This window comes from Doryrhamphus excisus, chromosome 14 (assembly GCF_030265055.1).
Source record: "Doryrhamphus excisus isolate RoL2022-K1 chromosome 14, RoL_Dexc_1.0, whole genome shotgun sequence".
NCBI classification, from domain to species: Eukaryota; Metazoa; Chordata; class Actinopteri; order Syngnathiformes; family Syngnathidae; genus Doryrhamphus; species Doryrhamphus excisus.
In genome coordinates, this window is record NC_080479.1 from 9974308 (window position 1) to 9999457 (window position 25150).

Sequence of the window (25150 nt, forward strand, 5' to 3'; positions counted from 1 at the left end):
TAAAATGTCAACAACACGTAAAAAAAATGAGTGTTTACTTCAAGCCAACACTTCACATGCAATGATGATTTTCATTAAAAGCATCTTGACATTTGGAAGCTGGAGCGAGTGACGGGTAATGAATAATCGCTCAGCTAAAAATGCTATTGTGCTTTCGAATCTTGGAAATCGGCGTTCATTCCCTGGATGGACAACAATCATTTAACCGTTTCGACTCCTTTTGACTGCAAAGTATTGAAATAGAGCCCACTGCACCTATCTATTTTGCCTAAATTGCTTCACGACGCGGTTAATCGATCAATTCATTGATTAGGGTTTTACACAAAACAACATACTCTGCACGCAGTACACTAATTACTGTATTCAGCCAAGTATAACCAAGTACAACCCTGAATATTTATGTATGCAAGTGTGCGTGAGTGACAGGAAGAAAAGCTCTGACTCACTTGGGGCTTGAAGGCGTTTTGTGACACTGAGTTTGTATAACGCTCCACACCCCCAATACCTTTTGTCCCGGACTATTTTTTTGTGGGAAAAAATACAGTTTTATGTTCAGATTAATACTTGTGAAATCAGCAAATATCATCACTACAATATAATATACTGAAATAGCTTACTGTATTTGTATTGTATTGTGTTGCAATTTGCAGGATTACAGTACAGTATACGGCTATGGTTATACATTAATAATAGAGATACATTTGAATGTAAAATGGTGCTCATGATACGGTAGATACCTGCTATCCGCGGGGATGGAATCGGTGTCACTGTTTATACGATAAAATATAAACTTATGTTATTATTTATACTTATTTACACTACTACAGGTTTTGAGGCTGTGTTATAAGGAAGTTGACTGTAGAAGATACACTACCGCTCAAAAGTTTGAAAAGTTGCAAATTTCTTTGTTTTCCAAAGAAAAATTTTCACAATTTCACAAACAATTTTTTCCATTTCACAAATCAGAATCAGATGATTTTCAAAGAAGGATGTACATTTTTGCATAGAGGCCTACTATCAACAACTGTCAGTCCTCTGCATCAATCTCCTGGTATGGCTGCTAATCCAAGTTCATCATTTTATAAGGCTAATAGATTATTAGAAAATCCTTGTTTTGCTCATCAGATGTTGCGCAAACCGCCCCCCACTCTGGAAAGACAAGAGCAAGACATTTGTAGATCACACCAGACGATGAACTACAAGAACCATACTGACATGCATATAAGATGAACGTAAGAACGGACCATATGGTCTTGATATGAGCGTTAAAAATGACTTTTTATTTGATAGTTATTTGATACACTACCGCTCAAAAGTTTGGGATCACTTGCAAATTTCTTTGTTTTCCAAAGAAGAATTTTTTCCCCTGCAACATTTTTTCCCATTTCACAAACAATTAAAATGAATCAGATGATTTTCAAAGAAGGATGTACATTTTTGCATAGAGGCCTACTATCAACAACTGTCAGTCCTCTGCATCAATCTCCTGGTATAGCTGCTAATCCAAGTTCATCATTTTATAAGGCTAATAGATTATTAGAAACCCATCTAAAAATCTAAACTAAAATCTCTTACCATGCTGTTAACTACTCCCTTCAGAGAGCAGCACAAACTGGGTCTAACAAGGACAGAAAAACGATGCACAACTGTGTAAGAAGACAAATATCTGAGAGTGTGTAGTTGAAGACAACCTTGCAGCTGCACTAAATAGTAGCCATCAAACACCAGTGTCAGTATCAACAGTGAAGCGGCGACTTCAGGATGCTGGACTTCAGGATGCTGGACTTCATAGCAGGATTAGGATATCTCAGACTGGCTAAAAAAAATTCCAAGTGATCCCAAACTTTTGAGCAGTAGTGTATATATGTCGGATGTTTTGCACTGAATATGCAGGTTTGCGCTGTACTTGCAAATCTACATGCTGATTTGCAAGTACACTGAAATGTACTATTTATGTTGTTTGGTAACCTTACTAGTTTACGTCCTGTGCACCCCATGTGTTCCAGAAATGGCAACACAAAGCAGCTTTAACAGTCTACAGTGTCATGAATTATGGGTTTTTGCTCCATATTTTATGCCATGGTTTCAAAAAGAAAGACAAACAAAAGGTACTCCCTGACAATTACAGCACCAACTCCTGTTATCAGTCACACCGAGCTCACTATAAGCTCAGCAGGATCATAATTAATATTTTTTTGGCTCTTATGTGGGGAATGAGACAGTGTGAGCGTCCCAGGGATCAAAATGGATGAGTTAATTACTGCGCTAACAAGCGAGGGGGGAGGAGGGAGTGCAACCCAGATGCCTCTACATCATCGCACTCTGACAGCGGCAGGACAGGCTGAGGTGCCGTAACGAGGCAAGAAGACCGAGATTCCGACAGCTCCCTTTCAACCTTTCTGCGCTCACATTATTGTCAACACAAGAGCGGCAAATATTAGAGCAATTATCCCCGGCTCTTTGCACCGACTCAGGTTGCGTGAGGGAACATTGTACGCTTTTATCCTCCAATATCGTCGACTGGATCCGGCGTGCAATTACATTGCCATCCTCTGCAGGGCGGAAACTTTCTGACCTGGCGTGCAATGCAGCGTGTTTCACCAACGTATACATACGATAATATAAATAGAAGCGTCTGTGGGAACAAAGCGGCTTTATTTTTACTCCTCTGGAAAGAGGATTTAGGTGTTTTGCCTCTGCAGTCGCTTGGCACCACACTTGCAAGTCACTGAAAACTACAGTGACAGAAGAAGATAGGAGTATCTCCATCCGTGCACTTTTAGACTTAGCATTTTGCAGATGTGGCCAATCCAGTCGACTTGGACTCAACTTGACAACATGTTGCAACTTTACCTGGGCTTTCACATTAACTCATTTGCTGCCAAAGATGTGTTTATGCATCTTTTAGGTCAGGGGTGGGCAAATATTATAACTCGTGGGCCGCATTGAGTTATCATAATTGTCAGGGGACCAGAACATATATTTAACACATACGTACATAAACACTATTTTATGCATAGAATTTTCCTTGAATTATTTGTCTAATTTTATCTGTAAAAGTGTTATACTATAAGCCGTATGTTCTCGTGTCCCTTTTTTCAGGAGCACTTTATAAAGAAGACATCCGACTTGCAAGTCATGTTGCCAGTTTCTATGTTAAAAGTTGAAATACTAAGAAAGCAACTGGCGGGCCGAATTCAAACGCTTGGCAGGCCGCATTTGGCCCCCCAGCCGTAGTTTGCCCACCCCTGTTTTAGGTAATGGTAATGGTTTTATTTCATTTGAACATGCATCAAAAGGAGTAGGAAGAAGCAAAGCTTATTAAATCCTACCCCTCCATCTGGTACTTTTATAATCAGTAACTATTATAACTTTCAGTAACTATCAGTTTTTTTGGTCACATACGGAAATACGAGGTGATATGACCATACAATGACATAATGGGTACCATAGTAACTGTCATATAGTGATATATATATAGCATATGTATAGCACATAGCCACTCTATCAGCCACTCTATCCTCCTGTCCCGCCTCAAGACACCGACTCTGCTCTATCCTGGCTCCAGTCATACCTCACCAATCGTCAACAGTTCGTGCACAGCAATAGATGCTCCTCCCCCATAGCCCCTTTACGTCAAGGTGTTCCCCAAGGTTTGGTGCTTGGTCCTCTCCTCTTCATCCTCTACATCCTCCCACTTGGCAATATCATCCGTCGTCATGACCTCAATTTCCACAGCTACGGCGATGATATTCAGCTTTACATCTCCACCACCTCCATCAACTCCAACATCTACTCCACCCTCACAGACTGCTTAACTGACATCAAAACCTGGATGGAACACAATTTTCTTAAACTTAACAGTGACAAAATAGATATTATCATTATTGGTCCCACAAACATCACAACATCCACCCATAAATTCCATCCCCGCTCATCTGCAACCTCAGCATCCTCCTGGACCCCACCCTTTCTTTCGAACCCCACGTGAAACAATTAACCCGGACAGCATTTTTTCATCTTAAGAACATAGCCCGGCTCCGTCCATCACTTTCGTTCTCTGCTGCTGAATCCCTGATCCATGCATTTGTCACATCCAAAATCGACTACTTCAACAGTATTCTTTATGGTACACCATCCAAAACCCTCAACAAACTACAATATATTCAGAACTCCGCCGCTCGCCTACTCACCTCCACCCGCTCCTGTGAACACATTACCCCGGTCCTTAAAAACCTCCACTGGCCTTCACCTCCACAAAACCTCCACCCGTCCCACCAACGCATCGATTTCAAAGTCCTTCTCATCACCGACAAAGCTCTCCACAATTTGATCCCTCCATACCTTTTCTCTACTGTAAAGCATCTTTGAGTACTCTGAAAAGCGCTATACAAATAAAATGTATTATATATATACGTATATATATATATATATAGCACATATATATACATATAGGTATTTTTGCACGACAGGCAAAAAGACTGTATAATAGAAGCCAGACGTTTTAAGCCATAAAAATGGCCACCAGGTGGCAGAAGTGCATTTTACAAGACCTTTGTATGTCTGTCTCCCATGTAAAGGAGAGTCTAATCTACCCTGGAACACAATATTATGTGTGCCTTGAAAAATCTGTCCAAATTGGGGAAAAAAAATGGGATTGAATGAGTTGATGACTCGACTTGACACGCTGTCACATGACCAGAAGTGAGCCTTTGACGACCAACGTCAGTTGTGAAAGTCATTCTGGAGTATAAGACACTAAGAATCTGGAAATATTCATATATATATATATATATATATATATATACATATATACACATATACATACATATATACATACATATATACATACATATATACATATATATATATATATATATATATATATATATATATATACTATTTGTATATAAACTATTTGATACTAGTTAATATAATCATACCTTCAGTTCCATGTTTTCATTTTTTGCAATACAAGAAACTTTAAGAAGAAGCAGCATGACTTTAAAAGGTCAGACTCTGTTTTTATAATTTTACAAGCAGGACGATTCTATGCTAACTGGACAATTTTCGAGGTGCCACTGTGTACTGTATTAAGCACAATGCAAACATTCCCTACGTACACTACCGCTCAAAAGTTTGGGATCACTTGCAAATGTCTTTCTTTTCCAAAGAAAAACAAAATTTCCTGCATTTCACAAACAATTTTTTCCATTTCACAAACAATTAAAATGAATCAGATGATTTTCGACTCGGCGGTCGAGTGGTTAGCGCGCACGCCTCACAGCTAGGAGACCAGGGTTTAATTCCACCCTTGGCCATCTCTGTGTGGAGTTTGCATGTTCTCCCCGTGCATGCGTGGGTTTTCTCCGGGTACTCCGGTTTCCTCCCACATTCCAAAAACATGCTAGGTTAATTGGCCACTCCAAATTGTCCACAGGTATGAATGTGAGTGTGAATGGTTGTGAATGTGAATGTTTAATTTCATTAAATCATCACTAGTTGATATCATCATATCAATATATATATGAATATTTCCACTGACATGACTCCTGATATGTTGTTGTCTTATACTCCAGAATGACTTTCACAACTGACGCCACACATACTGTACATGCCTTACGTATTACATCACTGATCCGATCTAATCTGGCACATTGTGGGCGCAGATTTTTTTTCCCACCCCAGCAATGTTTCCACATGGACCAGGTCTTAATTGAGATTTGCAGGACACTGAATTGGTCAGCCCTTGATCACGGCCATTTTATAACAGAAAGGACGGGACTAAGTGGTTATTGTGATGATCATTTCTGACAGTCATGCATTTGGGACGGCACGGCCCTGTCAAAATCCCCACCTTCAAGAACAAAGTAGGCAGAGTACATCTTGAAGTGTCCTGACGGAAGGATTCCATTTGAGACTCAACCACAGTCTCTCTCTCTCTCTCTCTCTCTTGCCATAAAAAAAACTAAACAAAAGCCACTTGGAGCCGCGCGGGGCTGTCGGCCTTAAATCGCACAGCCGGTGTGCGCAGACAGGAGCGGGTGCTCGGGTCAGCACATCTCCGTGACTGATCTCTTCAGGGCCGTCTGAGACTATTGATCACGGTAATCAAAAAGAATGCGCTGTATGATAACAAGAATCATTGCGGCCGACAAATCACAGACACAGACGAGCCCAGTCGATTTATACGCCGCTAACAAAGTCTGCAATCAATCCCGCTCCTTCTGAGTCATTTAGACTCCCACATCGTCTTTGATAAACAGGCGGAAATTCATGCTTTTTAATCCTAATGAATGCTTTATTGGAATCTTTTCTCATCCTTTGACAGTTCATAGCATAACATCATTCAGCTCTGCAGTGTGTTGTGTCTGCCTAAACCAGGGGTCTCAAACTCAATTTACCTGGGGGCCACCGGAGCTAGGTTCTGGGTGAAGCCGGGCCGCATCAGGTTTTCAAAAATAACCCAAAACGCATTTATTAAAAACTGGAAAAAAAAATCAATAAAAAAACTTAAATGCTTTTGCTTCTGCTATACCCTACACTTTTTCAGTACTTTGATTCCGGTTTTCCACACCAAAATATCTGATAAAACATTCCACTGTTCTCAAATATCTTAATTTTATTTTTCTATACACAAAATAAGATTTAAAAAAATAAACAAATTAAGAATAAAGACAATAAATCAATCAATCAGTAATAAATAAGTAAAATAATAATAAAACAGCAAATAAGAAAAACGTAAGAAACCACATACAGTTGGTAGAGAAATTATTTTTTTCAGATTCAAATGTACAGTATTAACAGTTATTTAACCTTTAACATGAACATTAATGAAACTTAATAATTTTACCCAATTAGCAAGTTAGCATCGTACTCAGTTCCATCTGGGAGCAGCGTCGTAACTTTAACAACATGTTTGATGAGATGCTTTATCTTGACGTGTATTTTCCCTTTTATTCCAAATCATTTCCTGCATTTATTTGTACCCGGCGTCATAAGCCTTTAGCTTCATTGCTAATCCAAAGCAAAACAGGGCGGGGTAACAGGGTAGGGTAACAGTATGGGCGGGGCAAAATCATGTTAATTGTGTCCAGTGTGCACACAGCTTTTAGCTGTCATTTCAACATTAAACTTTGGTATCAAGGTGGGGCCTCAAACTAGCGTCTCGCGGGATGCATTTGGCCCGCGGGCCGCGAGTTTGAGACCCCTGGTCTAAACAGTACCTCAGCAGGTTCAGGGTTTGAATCCTGGACCTCTGTGTGGACTTTGCATGGTCTCCCAGATCACAACGGTACATTGTTGGTTAATACATTACATGCTGAAGTAATGAAGTTCACTGCTTAGCTCGGACCACTAGAGGCACTGTTGAGTCAGCCTCAACTAGGATTGGGAAGTGATGCAAATGTCCTCTTTTTTTATTGTTTTTCTGCTGCATGTGACTATCACTGGCTGCCATGTGAGCAGTTTTTTTTTTTTTTTGAAGTCTCATCTTGCACGACGGCGGTTCGATTTCCCAAGTTCTTGCGACTTTAGGGGGTACATTTTTTTTCCCTCCCTTGGTTACACTCCAGCATTTAACAAGCTTTTGCCCTCAGGTTGGGCTCTCAAGCATATTTTAAATATGTTAAAATTATATGGCATATTTCAGTAAAGGTCCTGTGTCATTTGAGTATCTCGTTACCAGAGCGAGTGTCCTGGTTTTCGGTAATCAAAATATGGTCACCCTATCTAAATTGGAGTTCCGATTAAAAGGTCCCCTATTATGCAAAAGTGACTTTTTAATGATGTTCTATCAGTAATGTGTCCCCAGAGCTTCTTTATGAGCACCAATCATCTCCCCCCCTCATTTGGAGAGAAGAGGCGCTCAAACGCTGGCTTCCAGAGTTGTTATGACGGCATGGAGGAAAAACCTCCTTCCATGTAAACATCCAGCACTTCTCTACACATCTTAAAAGAACAGCAACAGCAGTGTAAGCTAGTATGATGTCGACTGTGTCCATTGCATTTCACACACACACACTCACATAGCACAATAAGATTGGTGCAACATGTTGGGGCCATAAAACATGTTACTTCCTGTCCTCCACACATCTATCCCCCCCGCCATTTTAAACATCATCATCATCTCTAGTTGCCATGGCAATGACGTGTGCAGCTTCCAAGCCACCTTCCCAGTAAATGGCCGATACAGCATACCAGGCATGATTCTTCACCTGATGCTCAGCTGGCAGCCTGATATGATGCAGCCCATATTTCACCCAAGTCTCCAGCTTCAGTATTTCATGTGGTCGGCATGGCTTTAGCGTGCTGTTATTCTGTTCCTGGAAGCCCTGTCTGCAGAAGCTCCAGCGTCCGTCCACACTGTGTGTTTTCTAAGCAGCTTTGTTTGTTAGGAAAAAAAAAAAAAAGACAGCGGAAGATGCTGCCAGTAGATATGAGAAACAGACAGCTGTAATCTCTCGCCTTGGGCTGCTTAGCTGGATCATGGATGCCTCTTATCAGCAACGGTAGAGGGGGGGCTCCAAGGCTGGGAACTGCTATCGTATCGTATACAAAGCATGCATTTTGACTGAGATATCACACAGGAGGAGGCCAACGTCTAGTCCAGGAATATAACCATACGTGTAACACAGTATCCACAAAGCCAGCCAATCGGTTGCTATGTGCCAACTGCGTTTTGCTTGATGTCGGCCATGTTCTTCAATTGACCTTGCTCAAATTTCAACACGCATGTGCTTGATTGTCCCTTAAAGATGTGCACCAAATTTAGTGGTGAATTTACAGAAGGTGTTTTGCAGCTGTAAGAAATGTCATCTTTGTGGTTTAATAACAACACCACAGTGTGGTGTGTTTGTTCAAATAACAGTAGAGGTGCATATTTGGACAAAATTCGGCCCTTGTGTGTGTCAAGGTTCAGGAGTAGAAGCTTGCACAAACAAAGTCCCTAAATGGCTCGTGGTGTCGTTACACAGACTGGCTATGATTGTTTTATTCAATGCAAATATACCAACACATGAAAGCACAGCCAAGCACATTCCTAACACTTTCTTATACATACTCGACACCGGTGGCTCGGCTTGAAAAAGCCCAGATTTATGGGGGGGAAATTAGCATATGATTAACATACCACAGGCACTCTTAAAAGAAGGTTATTTATAATTAGATGACATCAGAGACACTGGCTCGCATGGTGCAGGGAGGGGAGTAAAGGAACTATCGGAAAGCCCCGGAGAAGACTCTTAGTGATTTTTTTTTTCTGTGTGTGGAAAAAAGCAGAAACTGGGACACGGAACCTGTTGTTTCTTTGTATGATGTTATCAGAGACATTTGGGGCTTTTGCTGTCCTATTTCCCGCCATCAACATTATGCCGGCCTGCTTCTGTCTGAGGGCCTGAGTGGCCGCTGTTTGCATGCCATCATTTCCCCGTCGCAATCTCGAGCGAGGTGCATCTGCTCCACTTGCGGGTTAAAAACAAACAAACCCGAGCGCTTTTTTTTTTTTTTTACGTTTAAACAACACTTTTAAAAACTTCAGCATGTAACACATGATGAGAAATTGGAGCGCCACCAAAGAAGTTGTGGAAGGATTACTGCTTGTGTAATTCATCCCCTGAAAGCATCTTTATTCTCAAGCTTGTAAAGTAGGATGGAAGTAAAGACGCCATGTAATATATAACTGGAATGCGCCATATGTTCCGCACAGACTTGAATGCTACGCTGTCTGAACTGACAAGCGTAGAGGACAAGCGATCGGCACTGATTGTTTTTAGATCCTGCAGCGTTTATCACTTTCTTCAATACAAGAAGATCATTTTTACTACAGTATATTTGCTAGCTACACTGTAGCTCAAAAGTTTGGGATCACTTGGAAATATTTTTGGCTAGTGTGAGATATGGCTTTTTCTTGGCAATCCTGCATCCTGAAGTTGCCGCTTCACTGTTGATACTGACACTGGTGTTTGATGGGTACTATTTAGTGCAGCTGCCAGGTTGTCTTAAACTACACACTCTCAGATATTTGTCTTCTTGCACAGTTGTGCATCGTTTTTCTGTCCTTGTTAGACCCAGTTTGTGCAGCTCTCTGAAGGGAGTAGTTAACAGCATGGTAAGAGATTTTAGTTTAGATTTTTAGATGGGTTTTCTAATAATCTATTAGCCTTATAAAATGATGAACTTGGATTAGCAGCCATACCAGGAGATTGATGCAGAGGACTGACAGTTGTTGATAGTAGGCCTCTATGCAAAAATGTACATCCTTCTTTGAAAATTCCTTCATTCATTCATTTTCTACCGCTTTTTCCTCATGAGGGTCGCGGTTGGTGCTGGAGCCTATACCAGCTGTCTTGGGGCGAGAAGGGGGGTACACCCTGGACTGGTGGCCAGCCAATCCCAGGGCACATATAGACAAACAACCATTCACACACATTCATACCTATGGACAATTTGGAGTGGCCAATTAACCTAGCATGTTTTTGGAATGTGGGAGGAAACCGGAGTACCCGGAGAAAACCCACGCATGCACGGGGAGAACATGCAAACTCCACACAGAGATGGCCGAGGGTGGAATTTAACCCTTGTCTCCTAGCTGTGAGGCCTGCGCGCTAACCACTCGACCGCCGAGTCGAAAGTCATCTGATTAATTTTAATTGTTTGTGAAATGCAGGAAATTTTGTTTTTCTTTGGAAAACAAAGAAATTTGCAAGTGATCCCAAACTTTTGAGCAGTAGTATATGTAGGGAATGTTTGCATTGTGCTAAATACAGTACACAGTGGCACCTTGCCGACCGTGTTTTTTGGCTAACATCGAAAATTGTCCAGTTAGCATAGAATCGTCCTGCTTGTAAAATTATAAAAACATGTTTTGTGTTGTTTCTCAGAGTCTGACCTTTTAAAGTTAAATGCTGCTTCTTCTTAAAGTTTCTTGTATTGCAAAAAATGAAAACATGGAACTGAAGGCAGCAAGCAAGAAGGTAGAAAATCTTGATAACAATGATTCCATATCCGAAACCAGCCTAGGAATGCTACAAATGAGTCATTCCACAAGACTTTTCAAGCATTTAATGTGATTACACTCGGCGTCGCAGTAATTACATTAATTAGGACACTTCATATTGATTAGTCACAATATAAACAGCTTGTGCTCTTTGTCTACATGAAGGTTTTCTAACGAGTTTCAGGCCTCGTCATGACAAGAAGTTCATGCAAATTAAAAATTCAGGTTGATTTCTTGGGTTTGTGTGCAGTAATGTTGTTTGGAATTTGTTCCCGAGTCTGCAGCAATTTACGTGATTGCAGCATTTTCTTGTTCAATTTGTTTTTCGGTGTCTTTTTGTCATTGCTGATCATTTTTTGCTGTCAGAAGATTCATCATGGCTCCTGACCCCCAGTTTGGGAAAATCCTAAAAAAAAAAAGTATCATTCTGTTCTTCTCTGTCCAAGTTGACAGCGAGAACTGATGTAATGTTGCCAAATCTTTGCCCTGACAGGAGGAGGAGCTACGGCAGAGCGGCGAGGCCAAGTATCACCACCTGAACGAGGACCTCCACGTCCTCATTGAGGTGTTCGCCCCGCCGGCTGAAGCCTACGCCAGGATGGGTCACGCTTTGGAGGAGATCAAGAAGTTTCTCATTCCAGTATGAAACACACACACACACACACACATTAGGGAGGGAATCTCACTCCCCAATCCTGCATGGAGCTTATTTACTCTCCCCCCCATTTATTATAGATGATCTCTGCAATGCTCTCAGCAATACTGATTTACATCTCATTAATTATCAGCGCAACCACTGTTGTTGCCATGGAAGGCATGAACATATTACAACATGCAAACACTAGTTACACTTTTGTGAATGAGGACCTTAATATTGGTGTGCAATGACGTACATATTTACATGTAAAGACAAATGGAGGTCCGGATATTCATCCATTTTTTTTATTATTATTTTTTTTACAGTCTTAGCGGTCACAGCAGCACTGTAAAGTACATTCATTAGATATTCCCTAGGCTGTAGCCCCAGAGATGAAGTCTGTAATTTAATACAGTGTAATTGAAAGGCAGTCTATTGTTGTGTGTATGTGTATTAACATGCTTCGTGTGTGTGTGTGTGTGTGTAGGATTATAATGATGAGATCAGACAGGCCCAGCTGCAGGAGCTCACATATCTGAATGGAGGCTCGGAGGATGCCAAGGTGCCATCGGTGAGGGGAAAGTCAGCCGCCCGTGGGAGAGGGACACTAGTCCCAGGACCCCCCAGGTAAACCACTTGCAAATATTGTCTCGTTTTGCAGGAAATGTGCGAGGCATATTTAGATCTGATATCCATCATAAATCATCTTGTTATTTTGTTAAAGTTAGATACGTCGCATAATAGCATTTAAGTTGAACATGTTTTGGTCAAGTGGTTAGAGCGCAGGCCTCACAGCTAGGAGACCCGAGTTCAATTCCACCCTCGGCCATCTCTGTGGAGTTTGCATGTTCTCCCCATGCATGCGTGGGTTTTCTCCGGGTACTCCGGTTTCCTCCCACATTCCAAAAACATGCTAGGTTAATTGGCCACTCCAAATTGTCCATAGGTATGAATGTGAGTGTGAATGGTTGCTTGTCTATATGTGCCCTGTGATTGGCTGGCCACCAGTACAGGCTGTACCCCGCCTCTCGCCCGAAGACAGCTGGGATAGGCTCTCGCACCCCCGTGACCCTCGTGAGGATAAGCAGTAAAAAATGAATGAATGAATGAATGTTTTGGTTTGAACTTTGTTTTTTTTTAGATTTGAATGATGGCCGCATCAAATGTGCTCATGGGCTGTTTATGGTAAATGGGCCGCAGGTTGCTCACCATTCCAAGAAGTAATACAATGGCTATTTTCTTTATTCAACGATCAATTCAGTTATTATTAAATATTAGATAAACATGTTTTTCTAATTATATATTATTTTCTTTTGCATGTTATGTTAGTTTTAGATGTTATAAAATGTCATTATTATATGTCACTGTCTTAATATTACATGGTAGAAAATACTAATGTAAAAATGTATTTTTGTATTTATGTTTTTCATTCATTCATTTTCTACCGCTTTTTCCTCACGAGGGTCGCGGGGGTGCTGGAGCCTATCCCAGCTGTCTTCGGGCGTGAGGCGGGGTACACCCTGGACTGGTCGCCAGCCAATCACAGGGCACATATAGACAAACAACCATTCGCACATTTATGTTTTTAATGCATTTTTTCAGCATTAGTTTGACCAACTATACATTAAAAGAGATTTAATGGCAAAGTAGGGCGACGTACTGCATTAGGCCCCACCAAAGCTTTTCATATGAGATGTAAACAACACTTCCAACAGGTTAAACCATTTTGTCCATGACTTATTTTTCATTCTTCTGATATGAAATTCCCCATCTACTGCACATCCGCTCCGGATATACTGTATGAACTATCTTCAAACTACTTTTACAATAAAAATATTAGCATAAGAACCTTTATATCCAAGCGATCTTCAGGGCCTGCTTTCTTCTCCGCCATCCCTCTGAGCTCACAGCGCCTTTGAGACATCATACGCTTGCAAATAAATAAACAAATAAAAATACTTGAGGCCAGTGAGAGAATTTAGTGCTTCCAAGAGAAACTGTTGGTTCATCGTGCGTCGGAAAGGAAGGTTGTTTGCACGGAATATAATTGACTGTGTAGAAGATAGAGGAACAGTGCACTTTTCCACACCAAGATGGAGAGTTTACAAAGCTTTCCTCTTGCTTTGACTTGAGAGAAAGTGGATCACAAACAGAATCCTCAGCAAAAGACTGGCCCCGACCTTAATCTTCAACCTCCTGTGCTGTCATTTCTATCGAGTAAACATTCAACACTGTCTCCGATGGTGGAAGAATGCGTGGTTTCACCTGTGTGCTGCACATGCAGAACTGAAAATATAGAAGGGAATGACCTGCAGAGCCACCTTTTGTGGGCTTCTGCTGCCGCTTCAGATCATTTGACTGGCCCCAAAGTGCAAAAACAAGCTTTTAGCAAACCACAAGGTCAGGTTGGCTTTGATTTCAGGCACAAGCGTGTGACTGAATGTATCCATTCAATGAGCTGCAGCATTTTACTGTACTGCTTTATGGTATTTTCACTGTAAAAAGGATGCTGAAAAAGTTCAATAATTACGTAAAATTACTCTATTCAAATAATAATAATATAGCTGCATCCTTCCGGTAATGCAAATACATATGTAACGCAAACCCGAGAGCAACACAATGTATTTCTTGTGTCAGGACTCGAGGCGGAGTCCCTCCACTGCATGCGGCCGTGCCCAGAGGAGCAGCCCCCAGAGGAGCTCCGCCCAGCCGCACAGCGTCCACCAGGGGGAGGGGGGTGCAGAGAGCCAGAGCAGCCCCTCCGGCAGCTGGATACCGAGCTGCTCCTCCCATAGTCCAGGACACCTATGATGAATATGTAAGTAAGCGTAGCTGCATTGTGTTTTTAATTTCATTTTAAACACATTAACGCCACACTGGCTTACTATGATTCGTCCACATGCTTATCACCTTATTTAAATAACCTTGGATGTCTAGGGCGGCACGTCGGTCGAGCGGTTAGCGCGCAGACCTCACAGCTAGGAGACCAGGGTTCAATTCCACCCTCGGCCATCTCTGTGTGGAGTTTGCATGTTCTCCCCGTGAATGCGTGGGTTTTCTCCGGGTACTCCGGTTTCCTCCCACATTCCAAAAACATGCTAGGTTAATTGGCCACTCCAAATTGTCCATAGGTATGAATGTGAGTGTGAATGGTTGTTTGTCTATATGTGCCCTGTGATTGGCTGGCGACCAGTCCAGGGTGTACCCCGCCTCTCGCCCGAAGACAGCTGGGATAGGCTCCAGCAACCCCGCGACCCTTGTGAGGAAAAAGCGGTAGAAAATGAATGAATGAATGGATGTATGTCTAGGCATGTGAGTCTGACCTTCATTGTCTCTGTCCCACCCTTTGAATAACCTGTATTAATTTTGGTCTCATCATTCGCAAAGAACCCGTCTCGTTTTTTGTGTATTTTGGAATCAACAGCAGTCTCGAATTAGCACAGGGTCAAAAAAATTGGCACTAACTGCCGTGGCTGTAGGCAACTCCTAATGTTTTTTTTTTAATAACTCCACAGGATGGCATTTGAAGTATAATCAGTGGTGGACATCCAGCAGCTTTGCGGAGTAATCTAGCACTCTAAGTAGTAGATGAAGGAGGGGAGGTTGCTCGTCTTGGGATATTACCCCATCCGCCCGTACCTAAGCACATGTGACGGGTTTATTCAGAGGTTGCAATTCAAATGTGTGGAGGTCGTAGCGAATGACTCCTGGACCAGCTGTTTCCCATCATTGTCGCAGTTGTAAACTACATCCCCCCGACGCCTGCACCTGTGTAACTGGTTCAGGCTCGGGGAAGAAGAAAAAAAAAAAAACCCCAAGAGCTGAGCATCTGCTGGATGATAAATCTAACAACATCACGGCAAATTAGAGGCGGAATGACTTACTCCGTGTTATCGGAATACATCACAGTCACAGGACATACGTTCCCGGTCAGGTGCTGACAACTCCTCTTTGTAGTCATCAGCGAGATGACAAAGAGATGTTTCCGCATCACGCTTGCTGTACCTTCATTTATCACTGGTTAACGTTCACTCATACGCAGCACAACCTTGCGGGTTTCCTCGTGGTGATTTGTTTTCAATGAATAGATGGATGTGTGATGCACTATTCTTAATTGTTTTCCTCAAAGGTTTGTCTTTTCCATAATGAACATATGTTGAAGCTTCTGTTTCTGCAGGGAGCCACATTATCAAATTACTTTAAATTCAATAGTTATTGTACAAAATAAAAGCCGCGCCATATGATCCTATACTTGCTGTTAATACAATTAAATTACACACAATTCTTCAGGGGAATATATGTGGTACAGACACATTCGATGAGAAAGTGTGTATCTTAGCAGAAATACCGTATTTTCTGGACTATATAGTATAAGAAAACGCATAATTAGGTAGAAAAAAACATACATAAGTCACTTACACTTGCATATAAGTCGCATTTATTTTACTAACTACTTGACCAGAACATATTTAGGATATTTTTAAATAGTATTGACTCTGGCAAAATGCATCAAAATGTGTTTTAAATACAAACTAATTATATTTAAACCATTAAAATATGTATTTCTACATTTGTAAATATACAAATTTTTTTATGTAAATACCGTATTTTCTGGACTATAAGTCGCTCCAGCGTATAAGTCGCACAAGGCCAAAAATGCATAATTAAGTTAAAAAAAAACATACATAAGTCGCACTTGCATATAAGTCGCATTTATTTTACTAACTACTTGACCAGAACATATTTAGGATATTTTTAAATAGTATTGACTCTGGCAAAATGCATCAAAATGTGTTTTAAATACAAACTAATTATATTTAAACCATTAAAATATGTATTTCTACATTTGTAAATATACAATTTTTTTATGTAAATACCGTATTTTCTGGACTATAAGTCGCTCCAGCGTATAAGTCGCACAAGGCCAAAAATGCATAACTAAGTTAAAAAAAAAACCATACATAAGTCGCACTGGAGTATAAGTCGTATTTTTTGCAGGTAATTTATTTTAACTACTTGACCAAAACAGACATTATGTCCTCTTGGAAGGCAAGTTCTATCAATAAAAGAATAGAGAACAGGCTGAATAGGTGTAAGATATGCTAACACAATGCTTATTCAGCTACACAAAAAATAAACATGAACAGAAAAGGTGCCCAGTGTTTATGAAACAGTTTTTTCATTTATAAGTCACTCTGGAGTATAAGTCGCAGGACCAGCCAACCTATGAAAAAAGCGCCACTTATAGTCCGGAAAATACTATATTGGTATACGTTATTGGTAATAATTATCGGACATCCCTAATTAAAATAAATATTGTAAATATATATATATATATATATATATATATATATATATATATATATATATTATATATAATATATATAAATATTATGAGAATTATGTAGGATAATGAGATATTTTTATTATTTTTATGACTATAATAATAACAATAAAAATTCACTCAGGCTCACTTGTGATATTTTAAGAATTGAATGGCAGGATACGACAACGAAGCTTTACAAATCATCACTGACAAGTTGAGTTTGCGTCCACGATGGAGAACTCCACGTACCTTAAGTACTCTTGAGTACACAGGAACAGCCAACCTATGGAAAAAAAAGTGCGACTTATAGTTCACAAAATACGGTATATGTGTTGTTTATGTTAATGAGTAATAAGAAACGCAAGGAATGATCTATATTTCTTTTTGGGAAAGTAACTAGCACCCACTGGCAACATTTTGGTCATGGCCGTCGACGGCAATCGACAATCTGATGCAGTTCAAGAGGAGACGCTATCACATCCAAACTTTCTTTCCAAGCTTTTAGTTTGTTATTCAATTCCAATACCAATTCTCACTCAGTCACACATGAGGGAAATATTGCTTCCTTTATGTCCCCCATCCCATCTGTACATGTTCAGTCCTGTTGAGAGCCTAGCAGTGTTAATTGCATCCTGTTTCCTGGTCTTGCCGTTGGGTTCTTTTGTATCTGCTTTTCGTTAAGCCCCTTGGTCATATATTTTTAACACCAGTGAAAATACAAGTGGATTCATGGACAAAGGGCTGAACGGATTGAAATCCTCTGCATTGCCTCTCCACTGCAGCAGCAAAAAGGTCACTCATTGGTCAGTATTAGTTCTGGTCTGGAAGAAAAAAAAAAGTAGCAGTTTGATCTAAAAGGCTTCCCAGTCTAAACGAGCAGGGGAATAGTGACCAGTATGGGTGGAATTGATGGGCTGTTGGTGGCCTGTCCTGGATGGAAACGCGGCCTGGAGGAGGAGAGGCCGGGGATAGGCAGCGATATTACATTTCATCTTTCCGCTTTCTGCAGGGCTATTTCATCAAAGAATGCCCGAGCTTCCCTGGAAAGTGCATGTCAGGCTAGACGTGAATAAGCTTGTGATTCAGATAAGAAATCCAAGACATTTGTAACCACACATAATGGGAAATAGGGACAGATTCTGATACCCGTATGATAGCCATGTTGTATTTAACTCCAATATGGCCTCCACATGCCCCAATTAATCCAATTGCATAATTGCCATAGTTATCAGATATCATTGTGTTGCAGTAGATGCATTACCAGGACATTACTCATGGCATCTGTAAAGCTGACATTGATAGTATGTCCTGCTTGACGGCGGCCATGTTTTTCAGCCATTCATTCATTTCACTTTTTTCTCACGAAGGTCGCAGGGGTGCTGGAGCCTATCCCAGCTGTCTTTGGGAGAGAGGCGGGGTACACCCTGGACTGGTGGCCAGCCAATCACAGGGCACATATAGACAAACAACCATTCACACTCACATTCATACCTATGGACAATTTGGAGTCACCAATTAACCTAGCATGTTTTTGGAATGTGGGAGGAAACCGGAGTACCCGGAGAAAACCCACGCATGCACGGGGAGAACATGCAAACGCCACACAGAATTGAACCCTGATTTCCTAGCTGTGAGGTCCGCGTGCTAACCACTCGACCGCCGTGCAGCCCGTTTTTCAACCAATCTTGCTCAAATTGTACACACACGTGTACAACACGTGTACAAAGATGTGTACCAAATTCCATGCTGACTTGGCTAAACACACGGCAGTTAAAGTGCTTGTTTTGGAGAGCCTTTTGAACTGTGTGAGAAATTCCAAGTCGAGCCGACCAATGGGTTTTAATAACCACGCCATTATACGATGCGTTACGTGCAGCGATTCAGGAGTAGGAAAGTTAGTTTACACAATTACACAAGTGCAGCCACAAATAAGGAAATATGGTAATTTATGCCTGGTGCAGAGAACATAGTATCGATGGCAGCCTATCTGTTCTTGTGGTATTGTGGCGCACAGTGGAGCAGCTGTGATAGCGCTGTTGTAACACAACAGAACCGAGCCCTCTTTAGTGTCTTTAGTGGCCTCTGAGGCCGCCCCTTATCTTTTAACAACACGCCTCTCAGCCGTCCTCTGGCATACAAATGAAAGACTCACTCAGGGAGAGCGCTATCTGCCTCCCTTGTGCTGGCTCTGCCCGCATCCAATAACCCCCCCCTCTCTCCCCAACAATTCACTGTCACACTAATCCTGTCTAGTGTTCGGGGGCACAGCAGTGTTGCAGGCGTGTTGCGCCATTGTGCTCGCCAAGATATTTCGAGTAAAGGAGATATCAGACATCTCAATAGCTTCACTCGCTGTATTTTGGTCGTCTTACGTTCAAACAATTTTGACACCAATAAAAGGAATCCTCTTCCGATGTGATTTATCAGTCGACCTTAGCGCTGTTCCTTGTAAAGGGATCTAATAAATAACAATAACGTTGTTAAAGGTTAATGTGGTCCTTGTAGTGCAAGGTTATGCAGTGGATGAAGCATATCATGCCATGGCAGAACGACACCACAGCAGGGCGGGGGTGGCATCTGTAAAGCTGGAATTTACAATGGAGTTTACAAAGCTCTGATGCACGCATCGACATCTGGAACAGAGTGGGCAAATACTTTGACTCTCGGGTTGAAATATTTGGCCGAGGGGCCGTCCATCAAAGAGAATTACATACTTACTCACGGTGCAACAAAACAAAAACACAGCACATCCGCAGCAAGTTAACGCATCACATAACAACTGCCACTGCTGTACGTGTACTGTATTACAGCTAAGAGGTAAACATAAGGCATGCTGGGTAGTGGGGTGGCAACAACAATATACACTACCGCTCAAGAGTTTGGGATCACTTGGGAATTCTTTTGGCCAGTCTGAGATATGGCTTTTTCTTGGCAGTCCTGCCATGAAGTCCAGCATCCTGAAGTCGCCGCTTCACTGTTGATACTGACACTGGTGTTTGATGGGTACTATTTAGTGCAGCTGCCAGGTTGTCTTTAACTACACAATCTCAGATATTTGTCTTCTTGCACAGTTGTGCATCGTTTTTCTTTCCTTGTTAGACCCAGTTTGTGCTGCTCTCTGAAGGGAGTAGTTAACAGCATGGTAAGAGATTTTAGTTTAGATTTTATATATGGTTTATAAGGTTTTCTGATAATCTATTAGCCTTAAAATAAAATGATGAACTTGGATTAGCAACCATACCAGGAGATTGATGCAGAGGACTGACAGTTGACTGACTGACAAAATGGACTGACAAAAATGTACATCCTTCTTTGAAAATCATCTGATTCATTTTAATTGTTTGTGAAATGGGAAAAAAATGTTTGTGAAATGCAGGAAAATGTGCTTTTCTTTGGAAAACAAAGAAATTTGCAAGTGATCCCAAACTTTTAAGCGGTAGTGTATAAATCACACTGAATGTGTAGGATAAGTTTTGCCTGTGTAGACTGTATTTAGAGGTGAAAACAACATGAAAACCAGAGAGCTGTCTATTGCTGAAAAACAAACAAATGTGAATCCGAGAAGATGGATGCACGAACATTGGTCACAGCCATAATCCTTGATATGTCACAAATAAGATGGAGCTGCCTGTGAGTGGTTTTAAATGGGGGAGGGGCCAACAGGAGCACCTGGTGCTCGCTGAGACGAGCTTTCATTTTGCATCAAAGCCTCACAATTCCTCTTGAGGAAATATATTCCTTGATGTGTGTGTAGTTTTTGCATTGAGTAGGCTTCAGCCGTGCATTGTTATGGTATTATCATATTATGTGCCATTTGGCGTTAAATGTCAAAACTCGCTATATTCCAATGCATTGAAAAGGACAGCTGTTACTGTATTGTATTATGTTCTTAAGCTTTGGCCTTGAGTCGAGCATTTTCACAGGTGACAGCTGACTTTGTTATCCACTGCACGCCTCGGCTGTATACAAGTACTAATGCAATTTTATTTGACAGCTTAGGCTTGTTTTTGCAACCCGTGCTACACGCTTTTACTTTCTGTGTCGCTGCTTTATTCAATATTCATAACAACACTTGTTTATTTCCAGCACTTGCGCTCCAAGCTGGATAATAGATATAAGTTTTAAAGAAGAATCACTTCTTGGAGTTTGGAAACAAACTGAAAAAATTGATTTTTTTCTGACAAAGACTTCATATCAGTGTGACATTTCTGGCGTTTTATACTGTTTATTTCTGCAGTCTGTCTGTTAACGTCAGGAAATGCTGCTTATTTTTGAAGAAAAGATAAGGTTGCTGCATGCAAGTTGGTTTATAGTGTTCAGTTTTGGTAAGAATGGAGTCGGACAATTTGTAGGACAATAATGGAATTTTATGTTAAGGTCATGCATGGACTGGAGGTCACTTGTCTGTCAGATGCATCCTTAAATAAAAACATGATTGATCCACGTCATGAAAAAGAGATGCTAACACGTGCCTTTCTTATGAGATGGCTTATTTTCTCGTATTATGTCACTGTGTTGACTAATACAAGTGTAAAGTTGACTATGGAGGTGTTCATTTAACACTGTTGGTTCTGGATCCAATTAACAGTGATAAACGAGGGACGACTGTATTGTGTTTACATGATGGAATAGTTGGTATAGATCAGGGGTCTCAAACTCAATTTACTTGGGGGCCACTGGAGCTAGGGTCTGGGTGAGACTGGGCAGCATCAGGTTTTCAAAAAAAAAAAAACAGAATTGATTAAAAACAGAAAAATATACAAACTTTTTCAGTGTTTTGGTTCCGATTTTCTACAATAAAAGCGCTGATAAAACATTCCACTGTTCTCAAATATCTTAATTTTTATTTTTCTGCACAAAATAAGATGAAAAATAAACAAATCAAAAATAAAGAAAATCAATCAAGCAGTAATAAATATATTAATAATAATAAATAATAAAACAGCAAATAATAAAAACTTAAGAAACCACATAAATTAACAAAGCATGATTAGAGCCCTGTAGACATGACAAAACACGACTATAGTCACATTTATACTCTTTTTATTTACAACATATTGCGCAACTGCAGGGTCTTGAGACACATGCTAACTCGCAAACTAGAGATCTAGCGACCTAAACGGTAGCCTCCAAGTTATTTCCTTTAAACTTAAATAGCCAAAAACTTACCACTTCCACACGGATAGGGAGGATAACTATTAACAGTTATTTAACCTTTAACATGAACATCAATCAAACGTAATAATTTTTTCTGGGTACATGATACCATACAGCATCCATATCAAACTTGCGCGGGCCGCACTAACATTAAACTTTCATATCAAGGCGGGGGCCTCAAACTAGTGTCCTGCGGGCCACATTTGGCTTGCGGGCCGCGTGCTTGAGACCCCTGGTATAAATGGTCATCTTATATTCAGGATCGGGTGCTTTGTACTTGAAAACAGCAGGTTTGCAAACCGCATCTCCTCAAGCATGTCAGAGCTTTTCTTAACGTCACTCTCGCACACCAGTAACCTGGAGAAATGCATCATAAGTACCAATTATAATATACAGTCCCAAATTCATCTGAATGTAAGGCTGGACGTCTAATATTCGGGGGTCTAAAGGTACATGCAGACCAGCTGGTGGCACCACACAACTTCTCCTCAAGCAACCAGAGTGGAGTGTGGTATTCAGGGCCATCTAATATCACACTAAAGTACCTTAGTTATCGTTTGCATGGCAAATTGTTGACTATAACAAACAGCAGACTTCCAAAAGTGAAAACAAAGTCAAAAGATGATGCTCTTAGATGAAATAAATCCCTTTAAAGCAGTGATTTATAACAGCCCAGCATAAGTAAACTAGAGTGACTGGGTCATACCATTCCTCACACTAACTTCTTCCAGGAGACTTCAACATAAAAGAGTCCATTCCGTCACTTTTGCAAAATGTGCACTTGTAATCAGGAATTAGCACCTTCGTAATAAAGCGGATGTGATGAGCGTTTCTTGTGCGGCTAAATCTTACAGACGTTAATTTCATGCATGCAAATCAGCCGCAGATGGAATTAGCCGAGAAGTGCGCGAAGGGGGATAAGAGACATGTCGCCAGGGGTCGAAACCTTTTGTGGAGCATAAGTCCCCGTTTATCCCGAATTAGGACGGGTGCGGCAACGGATCGCTTTGATGTTTCTCTTGGCGCCGGCGAGGGGTGGGGGGGCGTGCCGCCGTGCGGAGGGGTGGACGGGGCACACTGCCAGAGTCCAAACAGATGTTCAATGCTCAGGCTTTGAGGTGGTGATGAGTCGTGACCGCGGCATGCGTCCTTCCTTCCTTCCTTCTTTCCTTCCCGCTGTCACTCGCTTGACGCGAGGTTCAGGCCCCGCCCGAAAGGTGGAGGGCCTCAAACATGTTGTTAAAGTTACGACATTGCTCCCAGATGGAACTGATGCTATGATGCTAACTTGCTAATTGGGTCAAATGATTAAGTTTCATTAATGTTCATGTTAAAGGTTAAATAACTGTTAATACTGTACATTTGAATCTGAAAAAAATAATTTCTCTACCAACTGTATGTGGTTTCTTACGTTTTTCTTATTTGCTGTTTTATTATTATTTTACTTATTTATTACTGATTAATTGATTTATTGTCTTTATTCTTAATTTGTTAATTTATTTTTTTAATCTTATTTTGTGTATAGAAAAATAAAAAATAAGATATTTGAGAACAGTGGAATGTTTTATCAGATATTTTGGTGTGGAAAACCGGAACCAAAGTACTGAAAAAGTGTAGGGTATAGCAGAAGCAAAAGCATAGATAGTTTTTTTATTGATTTTTTTTCCAGTTTTTAATAAATGCGTTTTGGGTTTTTTTTTGAAAACCTGATGCAGCCCGGCTTCACCCAGAACCTAGCTCCGGTGGCCCCCAGAGTTTGAGACCCCTGCTCTAAACACAACTAACACCCCTATAGTCACCTTTATACTCATATTACCCAATATAGTAGACATAACAGACAATAAGGTATTTCAAACATAAATATAAAGACCCATTCCCAACTGTGTGACTATAGGAGGTGCTAGGAGAATATAGTGGTTGGCGGACAGGAAGTGATGTTGAGGTTTGGTTTTATCTTGACGTGTGTTACGGCTGCAACAGTAGCTCTTGTCAGCGGTTCCTGTTTAATCCACTTTTCAGCTGCCCTTGACATTTGGGTACCGTAAGTCACTTGCCGACTGTTGTGTTCCAGGACTACGACGACGACTACGGAACAGCGTATGACGACCAGGGTTACGAGTCGTACGACAACAACTACACTAATCAAGGACAGAAGTAAGTGGTGACTTTCGAGTCATACATTTTACAACACAAATAAAAGAAGACATTTATAAACAGAGGCAAGATTATTCTCAGCCTTCTGGTTATTTATATTGGAAAAGAAATATCTTGCAATCAAATTGTCGCGCAAGGAGCTCAGATGTACTTCCTGTTAATGAGGCTCCTTTGTTGGAGTCGATGACTAAATTCCATTTAAACAGTCAGCTTCAGAGCATATGCTTTATTATGACTGTCAACAAAGCCCACTCTGCTTACTTGCCGTTTTCTGAATTCATTGTAAACACTCATAGGGAGGATGTTTGTCCATTTAACAAAGGCTCCAAGACAGCTAAATGCAGAATATTGATTTCTCTGCATCCAGGGAGCGATCACTCTCTCTCCTCCAGCATCACAAGGTCAAAAGGCTTTTGGTGTAATGCTATATTTTAACCAAGCGCAACAATGCATGTCTGTCGGTGCCATTTTTTTTTAACAGAAATAATGACTCTTGGCCCACTTAGAATGTCCACAATTTGATTGTATTGGCAGCAGCTGCGGGGCAAAAGGGACATATTTTGTCTTTTGTGGGCAGCAGGGGTGGATGCTTTTGTTTACGGCATTGTCAGGTTGTACTGTACATCACCCTTTGTCTTTTCCGATGGGGACACCTTTTACTCATTCTCCGACATGCCGAGGTCTATCCTCCTCGCTAAGGAGGATAGAAAGGCGGGTCACCGTTACTGCCAGAAAACTAAATAGCAGGGGGAGTGTTTTGGTGAGGAGAGTGGGAGTGGAAATTGAGTCTGTCTCATGCGGTAGGGTCAAGTGCAAGAGATTTTTATGTTATGTATCCGGAAGGCAGACAAAGAAAGTTACGTACGACGGCGAATTAGGG

At 41.0% G+C, this 25150-nt stretch overlaps 1 protein-coding gene across 1 annotated transcript in view; it reads left to right on the plus strand.

The window, feature by feature from the left end:
- khdrbs3 (KH domain containing, RNA binding, signal transduction associated 3) overlaps window positions 1-25150 on the plus strand; it is a 92372-nt gene that overhangs the window by 49867 nt on the left and 17355 nt on the right. The window contains exons 4-7 of the mRNA XM_058046658.1: window positions 11490-11636; window positions 12121-12260; window positions 14271-14451; window positions 24188-24270. Coding sequence (XP_057902641.1) covers window positions 11490-11636; window positions 12121-12260; window positions 14271-14451; window positions 24188-24270 — 551 coding nt within the window. The remainder of the gene's footprint in view (window positions 1-11489; window positions 11637-12120; window positions 12261-14270; window positions 14452-24187; window positions 24271-25150) is intronic.